At 42.1% G+C, this 16,017-nt stretch overlaps 1 protein-coding gene across 1 annotated transcript in view; it reads right to left on the reverse strand.

The window, feature by feature from the left end:
- Positions 1-16,017, reverse strand: part of GLE1 (GLE1 RNA export mediator) — a 41,616-nt gene that overhangs the window by 10,445 nt on the left and 15,154 nt on the right. The window contains exons 4-9 of the mRNA XM_060101935.1: positions 14,590-14,738; positions 14,273-14,333; positions 13,784-14,038; positions 4,090-4,321; positions 2,540-2,652; positions 2,322-2,391 (exon numbers count right to left, since the gene is read on the reverse strand). Coding sequence (XP_059957918.1) covers positions 2,322-2,391; positions 2,540-2,652; positions 4,090-4,321; positions 13,784-14,038; positions 14,273-14,333; positions 14,590-14,738 — 880 coding nt within the window. The remainder of the gene's footprint in view (positions 1-2,321; positions 2,392-2,539; positions 2,653-4,089; positions 4,322-13,783; positions 14,039-14,272; positions 14,334-14,589; positions 14,739-16,017) is intronic.

Genomic DNA, 16,017 nt, shown 5'->3' on the forward strand with positions numbered 1-16,017 from the left:
GTGGAGCAACTAAGCCTGTGCGCCACAACTACTGAGCCCATGAGCCACAACTACTGAAGCCCGCGTGCCTAGAGCCCATGCTCCGCAACGAGAAGCCACCACAATGAGAAGCCCACGCACCTCAACCAAGAATAGCTTGCTGCAACTAGAGAAAGCCTGCACACAGCAACGAAGACCCAATGCAGCCAAAAATAAATTAATTAACCAAAAGGCAACAAGAAAATTAGAAAATACTGAGAAGACACAGAATCAAAAGAAACAGAATGTGAGTGACAGGCATGTTTAAAGGGAAGGGAGCCTGTAAAAGGGAGTAATTTTGCAGAAAACAGGAGCGATCTCTCTTGAAGGAGATGGGAGGGGATGAGAATGAGGCTCCTGAGCCTCGTTCAAGGCTCAGGCAGAAGGGTAAGTGTGGGCCGGAAAGGTACCGCATCTTTAGAAGCAGGAGACAAAGAGGTAAATGCAGCTGCATATTGGTGGAAGGGGGTGCATCTGAGGATCTCACACCTGGCATCTCAAATTTTCCTGATGAAGGAGCAGGCAGGGCTGCCTGCGGTCAACTGAGGGGTAAAGACTTGAGGATGAGCCTGAGGAGAGCAGCGAAGGTGTGGAACGGCTGTTCGGTCAACCTTGCCCCCGTTGCCTTGGCTATCAAAGGAAATGCACTTTCAATTCTAGAAAGTGATATGTGTTTACTTATTTAGACCTTGCCCTGTTCCAGAAGGAATTCCAGGCAGCCATGTGATATGGAAGTTCTGTCATGTAGCCTCTCAAGGGCAGGAACTACAACTGCTTATGCTTTCTGGGCAACAAGTTACTCAAGGGAACTGGGACCCAGGCTGAGTCAGAGCAGCTTGCCCGCTGCATGTGCTCCCCAGCCACTGGGCAGCACAGTCTGTACTGTGGAGGCTTCCACATCTGAGCTCTGTGAAAATGAACCTCTGTTTCTAAAGAAGAGGAAAAAGGGCTTTCCCCTGTCTGGTTCTTCTTCTCTAAATCTCAGTCTCTGGAGAGAAAAGGAAAGCGTTCTCAAGTGTTAACAAGCAGGCTTTGAGTCTGGAAAAGCTAATGTTGTAGGACAAAAAGCAAAGAATACAAGTCACATCCTAGGTTCTCTTAGGGGTGCTTTCTGCAATAACTTCTAACCTTAGGTAAGAGCCTTTCTAAACAATTCACTTTTTTTTCTTTTTGGCTGCCTTGGGTCTTCATTGCTGCGCACAGGCTTTCTTTAGTTGCAGTGAGTGGGGGTTACTCTTTGTTGCAGTGCACGGGCTTCTCATTGCGGTGGCTTCTCTTGTGGAGCATGGGCTCTAGGCATGCGGGCTTCAGTAGTTGCAGCACATGGGCTCAGCAGTTGTGGCGCACAGGCTTAGTTACTCTGCAGCATGTGGGATCTTCCTGGACCAGGGATTGAACCTGTGTCCCCTGCATTGGCAGGCGGATTCTTTTTTTTTTTTAATTAATTACTTTGTTTTTATTTTTGGCTGTGTTGGGTCTTCGTTGCTGCACGCAGGCTTTCTCTAGTTGCGGCAAGCAGGGGCTAATTTCTGTTGCGGTGCAAGGGTTTCTCATTGTGGTGGCTTCTCTTTTTTTTTTTTTTTTATGGTACACGGGCCTCTCACTGTTGTGGCCTCTCCCGTTGCAGAGCACAGGCTCCAGACACGCAGGCTCAGTGGCCATGGCTCACGGGCCCAGCCGCTCCGCGGCATGTGGGATCTTCCCAGACCGGGGCACGAACCCGTGTCCCCGGCATCGGCAGGTGGACTCTCAACCATTGTGCCACCAGGGAAGCCCACAGTGGCTTCTCTTGTTGCGGAGCACGGGCTCTAGGCACGCAGGCTTTAGTAGTTGTGGCACTGTGCTCAGTAGTTGGTGGCTTGCGGGCTCTTGAGCACAGGCTCAGTAGTTGTGGCGCATGCGCTTAGCTGCTCCGCGGCATGTGGGATCTTCCTGGGCAAGGACTCGAACCCATGTCCCCTGCATTGGCAGGCAGATTCTTAACCACTGCACCACCAGGGAAGCCCCTGGCAGGTGGATTCTTAACCACTGCGCCACCAGGGAAGTCCCTGATAATCTACTATTAATATATAGCTTATTTTTTTTTAAATGTGTCAACAAACACATAATGATTACCTTCTACATGTTGAGAGAAAACAAAGGAGGGTAAGCTATATGCATATTGCTTATATACCTAATCCAACGGTCCACATTTGTTGAAACACATTCTATTTATAGGAACCTTACAGATAAGTGGATTTGGAATCTCAAAAAATACTTGTACAATGAAGTGAAGGGCTGTGTTCTTAATTCCTCTGACCAACCTGCAATGGTGGAGATTTGGCTCACTGGAGTGGTGGCAGCCTTCTGGAGGTCCATCTTGATCCTTTTGTCCTGTCAGAACGGAGCAGTGAGAAGGCAGAGTGTTCTGAAGATGCCCTTAGGGTTCAAGAATGTGACACGCTAGCTACATTCCTCTGGGACACGAGGCTGTGGGCAGCACCATGCAGCCCAGAGAATTCCCAACTCCCACCCCTCCTACCTGAATATCTTTGCTGTTGCTCAGCCCCTCAAAGGCCAACACACACTGACTGGAGGCCTCCTGCAGCTGCCGGTACCACTGCATTGTACTATCTTGCGCCTTCACCTGGAGGTCTGAGGAATGAAAGAAAGGCTTTCATAATAGGAGAATTTATTAAACATTTAATATGAGCCAGGTACTGTTCTAATCACCTTATATATGTATTAACTGCTTTCGCTGTTATAATAATCCTATGAGGTAGATTCTATTATTATCTTCATGTTACAGATAAGGAAACAGTCATGGAAAGGTTACGTAACTTGCCAAAGTCACGTTGCCAGGAAGTACAAAAACTAGAGTCCCACTGATCTGGCTCCAAAGGCATCATTCTGAACCACTATGCTATAGCGATGCTCTTATGTATTCAATAAACATATATTCTATACATACTTATTTAAAATACTCAGTAGCAGTAATATTTGGAATAATACATCTACTAGAATTATACAGAATTTCAAGTCCTCACGTCCTGAACCACTATGCTATATCGATGCTCTTATGTATTCAATAAACATATATTCTATACATACTTATTTAAAATACTCAGTAGCAGTAATATTTGGAATAATACATCTACTAGAATTATACAGAATTTCAAGTCCTCACGTCCTGAACCACTATGCTATATCGATGCTCTTATGTATTCAATAAACATATATTCTATACATACTTATTTAAAATACTCAGTAGCAGTAATATTTGGAATAATACATCTACTAGAATTATACAGAATTTCAAGTCCTCACGTCCTGAACCACTATGCTATATCGATGCTCTTATGTATTCAATAAACATATATTCTATACATACTTATTTAAAATACTCAGTAGCAGTAATATTTGGAATAATACATCTACTAGAATTATACAGAATTTCAAGTCCTCACGTCCTGAACCACTATGCTATATCGATGCTCTTATGTATTCAATAAACATATATTCTATACATACTTATTTAAAATACTCAGTAGCAGTAATATTTGGAATAATACATCTACTAGAATTATACAGAATTTCAAGTCCTCACGTCCTGAACCACTATGCTATATCGATGCTCTTATGTATTCAATAAACATATATTCTATACATACTTATTTAAAATACTCAGTAGCAGTAATATTTGGAATAATACATCTACTAGAATTATACAGAATTTCAAGTCCTCACGTCCTGAACCACTATGCTATATCGATGCTCTTATGTATTCAATAAACATATATTCTATACATACTTATTTAAAATACTCAGTAGCAGTAATATTTGGAATAATACATCTACTAGAATTATACAGAATTTCAAGTCCTCACGGCAAATGTTGGAATCTGACGTCAGGCTTCACATCAACGAAAACTAAATGTAATTCACTGAAAGTACTGACTTTTACATTATTTAAAAGTTCTGGTAAATTGTCCTGTAGCTTAAATATAATATTCAAAACACGTTCTTGTTTCTTTCCCCATTATGAAACTTTTACACATCAAGTTGAAGGACCATTTCCACACCAAGACCTACCTTCATTCAGTTTCCCTGCTGGGCCCTGCCTGGAAGCTGGGGGCTCTTTGCAGACCTCTGGCCCCTGCTGCACCTGTGACTCTTGCCGCTTTACCTGGGCCTCCTCTTCATCCTGCCTCCTCTTGTCCTCACAGGCCCTGGCGATTTCCTGCTGCAAGTTCACAAGGAGGTCCCGCATTTCCTGCAGCGCTCTCTCAGCCACAGCTTGCTCCTCTGCTGTGGGAAAGCCGTTCTGTCACAGAGTCAGAGGCAGAGCTTAGTGGTTCTTTCTTAGGTACCTGAGGTGCTGAATCATACCTCACACAAGTCCACACATTCCTAAACTGGAATTGTGCCAGTGGAGTACCCACATTCAACATGTTGATACCTACTGCTTTCCTGTTCTCTTAAAGGTAATACCGATTTACCATCACATCCACAGGATCGACAGAGAGATTTTTCAATATTCTCACCAACACTGGCTGGAATAACTTTTTTTTTTTTAAAGATGGTAGCCAATTCTTTTTTATTTTATTTAATTTAATTATTTATTTTTTGGCTGCGTTGGGTCTTTGTTGCTGCGCGCGGGCTTTCTCTAGTTGTGAGCGGGGGCTACTCTTCCTTGTGGTGCGTGGGCTTCTCGTTGTAGTGGCTTCTCTTGTTGTGGAGCATGGGCTCTAGGCGCGCAGGCTTCAGTAGTTGTGGCACGTGGGCTCAGTAGTTGTGGCTCTCGGGCTCTAGAGCGCATGCTCAGCAGTTGTGGTGCACGGGCTTAGTTGCTCCACAGCATGTGGGATCTTCCCGGACCAGGGCTCGAACCTGTGTCCCCTACACTGGCAGGGGGATTCTTAACCACTGTGCTATCAGGGAAGCCGGGAATAATTTTTTAAAAGCTTGTGGCAATTGTCTAGATAAAAACTGAACCAGCTTTACATTATTCTTAGAATGACACCTCTTTGGTTATAGTGCATTATTCCTTTGAGTCACTGAGAAATTTGAGTTCTTTGCCTTTTATTAAGAACATCTGCTCATAAATGAGCTCACATACAAGTCCAAGGAACATGCACATTTCTTTTAGTGTGCTATTTTGTCAGAATTTCACTCCGGATTCTAAAATGAATTGAGAAGCTCTGCACCATTTTCTATGTTCTGTCCTATCAACATGTTTCATAGTTTTGCCTGTTAAATCAGCAAGACCTCTACTGTGTTGTATATTTGAAAGGTGCTAAGAGAGTAAATCTTAAAAGTTCTCATCACAAGAAAAACAAAATGTTTCCTAACTTTCTATGGTGACAGAAGATAACTGGACTTATTGTGATTATTTTGCACTGTTTATAAATACTGAATCACATTGTACACCTGAAACTAACATAATGTTATTTGTCAATTATACCTCAAGAAAAGAAGGAACAGTGCAAACAATAAAATGTTACGATATTTGCAATATACTTAAAACGCCAAGATCTCTTACTTTTTATTAAAAAATTTTTTTGTTGAAATATAACTGACATGCAATATTACATTAATTTCAGGTGTATATGCATCATGAATTAAGTCCTCTTTTTTTCATTTAAAAAAATTTTTATTTTATATTAGAGTATATTGAATTACACTGTTGTGTTAGTATCAGGTGTACAGCAAAGTGATTCAGTTATACATACATATATATCCATTCTTTTCCAGATTCTTTTCCCATATAGGTTACTACAGAATATTGACTAGAGTTCCCTGTGTTATACAGTAGGTCCTTGTTGGTTATCTATTTTATATATAGTAGTGTGTATATGTTAATCCCAAACTCCTAATTTATCCCTCCCCCAACCTTTCCCCTTTGCTAACCATAAGTTTGTTTTTGACGTCTGTGTCTGTTTCTGTTTTGTAAATAACTTCATTTGTATCATTTTTTTAGATTTCACATATTAGTGATATATTTGCCTTTGTCTGAGAAGTCCTCTTACTTTTATTTTTTTAAAATTTAAATTTTATTGGAGTATAGCTGATTCACAACATTGAATTCTTATTTTATTTTTTTAATTTATTTTGGCTGCGTTGGGTGTTTGGTGCTGAGTGCGGGCTTTCTCTAGTTGCAGTGAGCGGGGGTTACTCTTTGTTGTGGTGTGCGGGTTTCTCATTGCGGTGGCTTCTCTTGTTGCAGAGCACGGGCTCTAGGTGCGTGGGTTTCAGTAGTTGTGGCACATGGGCTCAGTAGTTGTGCGTCACAGGCTCTAGAGCGCAGGCTCAGTAGTTGTGGCGCACCGGCTTAGTTGCTCCACAGCATGTGGTATCTTCCCGGACCAGAGCTCGAACCTGTGTCCCCTGCATTAGCAGGCAGGTTCTTAACCACTGTGCCACCAGGCAAGTCCCTGAACTCTTATATTAAACCGACTTGTGCCAGATAGTAAAACAACAGCAACAAAAAAATTCTACAGGATATTCATGATAAGTTTTGTCTTTTAGGTACTAAAATGTATTATAAAGCTATATCAATTAAATTAGAATGATCCTGATATAAGAATAAAAACACATCATCAAGGAAACAGAAAAAAATACTGAATAGACACGTGTATATGTATAACTGAATCACTTTGCTGTACACCGGAAGCTAACACAACATTGTTAAGTCAACTCTGCTCCAATATAAAATAAAAATTTAAAAAAGCAATACTGAGAAAGAGCTCCTAGGATACTATGTAGTGTGATAAGAGATATTTACAAATCAGGAGGGAAAGTGGTAATAAAATAGTGTGAATATTTTACAGCATAACATTTCACATATTTTATCTCCCACCAACCATCAAATAAATTCCAGGTGGATTAAGTGAGGGGAAAAAACCCAAAGCATTCTTACACCAAAAATGTCATAAGGGGGCTTCCCTGGTGGCGCAGTGGTTGAGAGTCCGCCTGCCGATGCAGGGGACACGGGTTCGTGCCCCGGTCCGGGAAGATCCCACATGCCACGGAGCAGCTGGGCCCGTGAGCCATGGCTGCTGAGCCTACGCGTCTGGAGCCTGTGCTCCACAACAGGAGAGGCCACAACAGTGAGAGGCCCGCGTACCGCCAAAAAAAAAAAAAAAGAAAGCTGGAGTAGCTATACTCATATCAGATAAAATAGACTTTAAAATAAAGAGTGTTACAAGAGACAAGGAAGGACACTACATAATGATCAAGGGATCAATCCAAGAAGAAGATATAACAATTATATATGCACCCAACATAGGGGCACCTCAATACATAAGGCAACTGCTAACAGCTATAAAACAGGAAATCGACAGTAACACAATAATAGTGGGGGACTTTTAACACCTCACTTACACCAATGGACAGATCATCCAAAGTGAAAACAAGTAAGGAAACAGAAGCATTAAATGACACAATAGACCAGATAGATTTAATTGATATTTATAGGACATTCCATCCAAAAACAGCAGATTACACTTTCTTCTCAAGTGCGCACTGAACATTCTCCAGGATAGATCACATCTTGGGTCACAAATTAAGCCTCAGTAAATTTAAGAAAATTGAAATCACATCAAGCATCTTTTCTGACCACAATGGTATGAGATTAGAAATGAATTACAGGGGAAAAAACATAAAAAGTACAAACACATGTAGGCTAAACAATACGTTACTAAATAACTAAGAGACCACTGAAGAAATCAAAGAGGAAATCAAAAAATACCTAGAGACAAATGACAATGAAAACACGACGATCCAAAACCTATGGGATGCAGCAAAAGCAGTTCTAAGAGGGAAGTTTATAGCTATACAAGCCTACCTCAAGAAACAAGAAAAATCTCAAATAAACAATCTAACCTTACACCTAAAGGAACTAGAGAAAGAAGAACAAACAAAACCCAAAGTTAGCAGAAGGAAAGAAATCATAAAGATCAGAGCAGAAATAAATGAAATAGAAACAAAGAAAACAATAGCAAAGATCAATAAAACTAAAAGCTGGGGCTTCCCTGGTGGCGCAGTGGTTGAGTCCACCTGCCGATGCAGGGGACACGGGTTCGTGCCCCGGTCCGGGAAGATCCCACATGCCGCGGAGCGGCTGGGCCCGTGAGCCATGGCCGCTGAGCCTGCGCGTCTGGAGCCTGTGCTCCGCAACGGGAGGCCACAACAGTGAGAGGCCTGCATACCGCAAAACAAACAAACAAACAAACAAACCTAAAAGCTGGTTCTCTGAGAAGATAAACAAAATTGATAAACCATTAGCCAGACTCATCAAGAAAAAGAGGGAGAGGACTCAAATCAATAAAATTAGAAATGAAAAAGGAGAAGTTACAACAGACACCGCAGAAATAAAAAGCATCTTAAGAGACTACTACAAGCAACTCTTTTCCAATAAAATGGACAACCTGGAAGAAATGGACAAATTCTTAGAAAGGTATAACCTTCCAAGACTGAACCAGGAAGAAACAGAAAATATGAACAGACCAATCACAAGTAATGAAATTAAAACTGTGATTAAAAATTTTCCAACAAACAAAAGTTCAGGACCAGATGGCTTCACAGGTGAATTCTATCAAACATTTAGAGAAGAGCTAACACCTATCCTTCTTAAACTCTTCCAAAAAACTGCAGAGAAAGGAACACTCCCAAACTCATTCTATGAGGCCACCATCACCCTGATACCAAAACCAGACAAAGATACTACAAAAAAAGAAAATTACAGACCAGTAACACTGATGAATATAGATGCAAAAATCCTCAAAAAAATACTAGCAAACAGAATCCAACAACACATTAAAAGGATCATACACCATGATCAAGTGGGATTTATCCCAGGGATGCAAGGATTCTTCAAATATGCAAATCAATCAATGTGACACACCATATTAACAAATTGAAGAATAAAAACCATATGATCACCTCAATAGATGCAGAAAAAGCTTCTGACAAAATTCAACACCGATTTATGATAAAAACTCTCCAGAAAGTGGGCATAGAGGGAACCTACCTCAACATAATAGAGGCCACAGATGACAAACCCACAGCAAACATCATTCACAATGGTGAAAAACTGAAAGCATTTCCTATAAGATCAGGAACAAGACAAAGGTGTCCACTCTCACCACTATGATTCAACATAGTTTTGGAAGTCCTAGCCACGGCAATCAGAGAAGAAAAAGAAATAAAAGGAATACAAATTGGAAAAGAAGAAGTAAAACTGTCACTGTCTGCAGATGACATGATACTATACATAGAGAATCCTAAAAATGCCACCAGAAAACTACTAGAGCTAATCAATGAATTTGGTAAAGTTGCAGGATACAAAATTAATGCACAGAAATCTCTTGCATTCCTATACACTAATGATGAAAAATCTAAAAGAGAAATTATGGAAACCATTTACCACTGAAACAAAAAGAATAAAATACCTAGGAATAAACCTACCTAGGCAGATAAAACACCTGTATGCAGAAAACTATAAGACGCTGATGAAAGAAATTAAAGATGATACCAACAGATGGAGAGAAATACCATGTTCTTAGATTGGAAGAATCAATATTGTGAAAATGACTATACTACCCAAAGCAATCTACAGATTCAATGCAATCCTTATCAAATTACCAATGGCATTTTTTATGGAACTAGAACAAATCATCTTAAAATTTGTACAGAGACACAAAAGACCCCAAATAGCCAAAGCAGTCTTGAGGGAAGAAAACGGAGCTGGAGGAATCAGACTCCCTGACTTCAGACTATACTACAAAGCTACAGTAATCAAGACAATATGGTACTGGCACAAAAACAGAAACATAGATCAATGGAACAAGATAGAAAGCCCAGAGATAAACCCACACACCTATGGCTAACTCATCTATGACAAAGGAAGAAAGATATGCAATGGAGAAAAGACAGTCTCTTCAATAAGTGGTGCTGGGAAAACTGGCCAGCTACATGTAAAAGAATGAAATTAGAACACTCCTTAACACCATACACAAAAATAAACTCAAAATAGATTTGAGACCTAAATGTAAGTCTGGACACTATAAAACTCTTAGAGGAAAACATAGGAAGAACACTCTTTGACATAAATCACAGCAAGATCTTTTTTGATCCACCTCCTAGAGTAATGGAAATAAAAACAAAAATAAACAAGTGGGACCTAATGAAACTTAAAAGCTTTTGCACAGCAAAGGAAACCATAAACAAGACGAAAAGACAACCCTCAGAATGGGAGAAAATATTTGCAAATGAATCAACGGACAAAGGATTAATCTCCAAAATATATAAACAGCTCATGCAGCTCAATATTAAAGAAACAAACAACCCAATCCAAAAATGGGCAGAAGACCTAAATAGACATTTCTCCAAAGAAGACATACAGATTGCCAACAAACACATGAAAGGATGCTCAACATCACTAATTATTAGAGAAATGCAAATCAAAACTACAATGAGGTATCACCTCACACCAGTTAGAATGGGTATCATCAGAAAATCTACAAACAACAGATGCTGGAGAGGGTGTGGAGAAAAGGGAACCCTCTTGCACTGTTGGTGGGAATGTAAACTGATACAGCCACTATGGAGAACAGTATGGAGGTTCCTTAAAAAACTAAAAATAGAATTACCATATGACCCAGCAATCCCACTACTGGGCATATACCCAGAGAAAACCATAATTCAGAAAGACACATGCAGGCTTCCCTGGTGGCGCAGTGGCTGAGAGTCCGCCTGCCGATGCAGGGGACACGGGTTTGTGCCCCAGTCTGGGAAGATCCCACATGCCGCAGAGTGGCTAGGCCCGTGAGCCATGGCCGCAGAGCGTGCTCCGCAACGGGAGAGGCCACAACCGTGAGAGGCCCGCGTACCGCAAAAAAAAAAAAAAAAAAAAAAAAAAGACACATGCACCCCAATGTTCATTGCAGCACAATTTACAATAGCCAGGTCATGGAAGCAACCTAAATGCCCATTTACAGATGAATGGATAAAGAAGATGTGGTACATATACACAATGGAATATTACTCAGCCATAAAAAGGAACGAAATTGAGTCATTTGTTGAGACGTGGATGGATCTAGAGACTGTCATACAGAGTGAAGTCAGAAAGAGAAAAACAAATATCGTATATTAACGCATGTATGTGGAACCTAGAAAAATGGTACAGATGAACCGGTTTGCAGGGCAGAAGTTGAGACACAGATGTAGAGAACAAACGTACGGACACCAAGCGGGGGAAACTGCGGTGGGGTGGGGATGGTGGTGTGCTGAATGGGCGACTGGGACTGATATGTATACACTGATGTGTATAAAATTGATGACTAATAAGAACCTGCAGCATAAACAAACAAACCAACAAAAAACAACTAATACTAAACTTTCTTTGGGTTATTTGTATGGAAATATGTTAATATAAATGTTTCAGACATTACAAAAAAAAAAATCCAAGGGTTAGGGTTAGCAATTGCATTGAAATTTTCCAGAATGTAGGAAATTTTATAGAACAAATGATCCAGATTCTTCAACAATGGCAAGAAAAAAGAGAGAGATAAGGGAGTCTTTTTTTTTTTTAATTTATTTTATTTATTTATTTGGCTGCGTTGGGTCTTCGTTTCTGTGCGAGGGCTCTCTCTAGTTGCGGAGAGCGGGGGCCACTCTTCATCGCGCTGCGCGGGCCTCTCACTGTCGCGGCCTCTCCCGTTGCGGAGCACAGGCTCCAGACTCGCAGGCTCAGTAGTCATGGCTCACAGGCCCAGTCGCTCCGCGGCATGCGGGATCCTCCCAGACCAGGGTTCGAACCCGTGTCCCCTGCATTGGCAGGCAGACTCTCAACCACTGCACCACCAGGGAAGCCCGATAAGGGAGTCTTAACATTAAAAGACTTAAGTAAGACATAGCACACCAAAAAGTTGAACTTTGTATGGATGTTAATTTTCCAACCAATTGTAAAAAAAAAAAAAAATTATTGAGACAGCTGGAGAAATTTGAACACTGGCTAGATATCTGATCATAGTAAATGAATTATTAGTTTTTTAGGTACAATAGTAGTGTTTCGGTTATGTAATAGAGAGTTATATCTTTTAGAGATACATACTGAATTATTTTGCAGATGAAGTAGTATGTTTGAGATTTACTGTAAAACCATGTGGAGGAAGGGGTGCAGGTGGCAGCTTAGATGAAATGAGACTGCCACGTGCGGATTCCTGAGGGAGCTGGGGAGTGGGCGCCAAAAGGTACATCATGCTCTTCTCTCCATTTCCGTGTAGGTTTGAAATTTTACAAAAAGAAGGGTAAACAAAAGCCAAAAAGAGAATTGAAAGGTAACAGTAAACTAGAAATGTCTGCCTCAAATATGATAAATGCTTAAGGTTCTTAATATTTAGAACTCATATAAGTTGATTTTTCAAAACACAAACTGGTAGAGATATGAAAAAAGGGCAAAGAACATAGAATTTAGGAATTCTCTGGTGGTCCAGTGGTTAGGACACCATGTTTTCACTGCCGAGGGCGTGGATTCCATCCCTGGTCGGGGAATTAAAATAAGATCCTGCAAGCTGTGCAGCGTGGCCAAAAATTTTAAAAAAGGAAAAAAAAAGTCAAAGAAAAAAAAAGAACATACAATTCATAGAAGTGTGAACTGGTACAACTTTAGGATGCAAATCAAGAACCTTAAAGTTGGGACTTTCCTAGTGGTTCAGTGGATAAGACTCTGTACTCCCAATGCAGGGGGCCCAGGTTTGATCCCTGGTAGGGAACTAGATCCCACATGCATGCCACAACTAAGGAGCCAGCGAGTTGCAACTAAGGAGCCCATATGCTGCAACTAAAGAGCCGGCAGGCCGCAACTAAGACCAGGTGCAACCAAAAAAAAAAAAAAAAAAAAAAAACCTTCAAGTTCTTTGACCAAGTAATTCCATTTGTAGGAATTTACGTCAAAGAAATAATCAAAAATACAGATAAGACATACACAAAGTGATATCACTGCAGTGTTACTCATGATAGAGAAAATATGGAAACTTAAATATTCACCAATAGGCATGTTTTTTCAATAAATTTTGGTATAGTTACATGTTGTTAGTATCCGATTTCATCTGTTCATCAAATATTTATTGAAGGGCTTCCCTGGTGGCGCAGTGGTTGAGAGTCCGCCTGCCGATGCAGGGGACACGGGTTCGTGCCCCAGTCCGGGGAAATCCCACATGCCATGGAGCAACTGGGCCCGTGAGCCATGGCCGCTGAGCCTGCGCGTCCGGAGCCTGTGCTCCGCAATGGGAGAGGCCACAACAGTGAGAGGCCCGCATACCACAAAAAATATATATATATATATTTATTGAATATCTATTATGTGTCAAGGCAATACTTGCAGGTTTTACCACTTCAATGACTATAGTAATTACGTGTTCAAAATACCATATCAACTGAAAAAATGCAATATACATTTCTGTTAGGTTTTAATTTTTATCATAAGCATAGCAGGCATTCAGTTTATATTAATGAATGAACTAAAGTATTTTGCAGTTGGAAGAAACAAATTTTTTTTTTAACCTAAGATAAGAAATTATATCTATATTAGCCCAATTTAGAGTGGGCATCACACACACACACACACACACAGGCAAAAAAGAAATACAAAGCACTAACAGTGGTTATCTCTAGGTAAGAGGATGACAAGCGGTAATAAGCAGGTATTATTTTTAAATCACAAAACAATTTTGCTTTCAATGTTCTTCATTTCAAAGACAGAGTCTTCCTGAAGTCCCCTCACCTCAGAAGTGGCCCGGATGATCCCCGAGATGAGGCCACACAGCTGGTTGCCTCGGGTCCGGAAGGCAGACAGGTCAACCCTGGGCAGGTCTCTGCGCTGGTCGGCGGAGTCCAGCTGCTGGCTGAGGTGCAGCACCTCCTCCTGCAGGGCGTAGAGGTTCCGCAGGCGGACCTGGCCCTCTTCCTTCCGGAGCCGCTCCTGCTCCACTTGCTTCAGGCGCTGCTGCTCCGCCTCCCGCAGCTTCAGGTTGAGAATCTACAGGAAGGGCGGTCAAATTAAGGGCTCCTGGGCCTTCCCTGTCTACATTCTTCCAGTCCTGTGTGGGCTACCTATTTTCACAGAGAGGCCCAGAGTGACAAAAGGACTGCCCCAAGTCAGCCACACAGTGGCATGACAGGGGCCAGGTCCTCTGTGACTGTGCTGGAACCCGACTCCTCAGGCACGTCACTCAGACACTGAACACCCACACGGACTCTCCCAAGCTCTGACCTTCGCCCTGTGATGATGCTCAGCTTTCAGCTTCTCTTGCTGCCCCAGGGCTTCTCTGGAGCTGAATGAAAAATGGAGGGAGGAAGAGTCAGGGATGCTTCCTAAAATTGTTCTACCTCTCCTAAAAGCCTCCTCTCTGTGTTGCATTGATCGTCTTTCCAAGGTTGGTCATTTTTCTAGGTTACAAGCTTCTTCGGCTATTTTATTTTGATATTTAAGGACTCAGAAGAAATTCAACTCCTTCCCTTTGGGTTTTGTGTAGGGAAAGAGTTCCGGTGGACCATGCCGACATTCCCGCTGTAATTCAGGGAACTCACCTCTTCTCCATCACTTCCCGTAAGTCCTGGAATTCTTTGTGATGCTTCAGTTCCTTCCGCTCGTCAAAGCGCTTCAGCTGCTCAGATGCCATCTCAGAGAGGGCCAGCGCCTGCCTCTCCTGCTCCTCCTGCCAGTGCCTCAAGCCCTCCTGCAAAGGATCAGCACCAGCTCTCCGGAGCTCCATTACACCCTGCTCATTTACCCCATGGGATGGCCTCCCATCAGCCCTTAACTCCATCAAATATACTTCAGGGCATGGAATCATCTGCCTATTTCTTGGAACCTTTGCTTGAGTCACCTCTCCGCTTTGGGTTGATCCTTAAACTCAGCTGTTGTGGAAAGCTTTGCCAATTTGCCCCACATGGTTTATGTCACTCCAGTATAAGCTAAGAATGGACGGGTAATCACCAACATAGTATCAAATAGCCCTGCACTTTTAAGCTTCCATCCTTAAGCTTACTGTACTCTTTTTCTTTTTTGGCCACACTCTACAGCTTGTGGGATCTTAGTTCCTTGACTGGAGATCGAACCTGGGCCCTCGTCAGTGAAAGCGTGGAGTTCAGTAACCACTGGACCACCAGGGAATTTCCATCCTGTGTATTCTTTTTTTTTTTTTTTTTTTTTTTTGCGGCACGTGGGCCTCTCACTGTTGTGGCCTCTCCCGTTGCAGAGCACAGGCTCCGGACACGCAGGCTCAGCGGCCATGGCTCACGGGCCCTGCCGCTCCACGGCATGTGGGATCTTCCCGGACTGGGGCACGAACCGGTGTCTCCTGCATCAGCAGGCAGACTCTCAACCACCACGCCACCAGGGAAGCCCCCATCCTGTGTATTCTTATGAGAGCTTCAGGGTAATCTAAAGAAATCCTTATTTGAATTCCATAAACATGCTATGCACTCTCCTATCTCACTCCTTCCCTCAAGTTATTATCTCTGCCTAGAGTCTTTTCCTCCACCCTCACTTAGGAAAGTCCCTTTCCTTTATACCTAAGGGTATCAGGTATTCCATTTATTATTCACAAGAGTACTCTCATTTGTTTTTTCTAAAAATAAATTTATTTATTTGTTTATTTTTGGCTGCATTGGGTCTTCACCGCTGCGTGCAGGTTTTCTCCAGTTGCTGCGAGCGGGGGCTACTCTTCATTGCAGTGTGTGGGCTTCTCATTGCAGTGGCTTCTCTTGTTGAGGAGCATGGCTCTAGGTGCGCAGGCTTCAGTAGTTGTGGCATGCAGGCTCTACAGCACAGGCTCAGTAGTTGTGGCACACGGGCTTGGTTGCTCCGCGGCCTGTGGGATCTTTCTGGACCAGGGCTCGAACCCATGTCCCCTGCATTGGCAGGCGGATTCTTAACCACTGCACCACCAGGGAAGCCCTCTCATTTGGTTTTTAAGAGCAATTTGACATTTTAACTATCAAAATTTAAAGTGT

Source organism: Mesoplodon densirostris, chromosome 6, assembly GCF_025265405.1.
Source record: "Mesoplodon densirostris isolate mMesDen1 chromosome 6, mMesDen1 primary haplotype, whole genome shotgun sequence".
In the NCBI taxonomy this organism is placed as follows: Eukaryota; Metazoa; Chordata; class Mammalia; order Artiodactyla; family Ziphiidae; genus Mesoplodon; species Mesoplodon densirostris.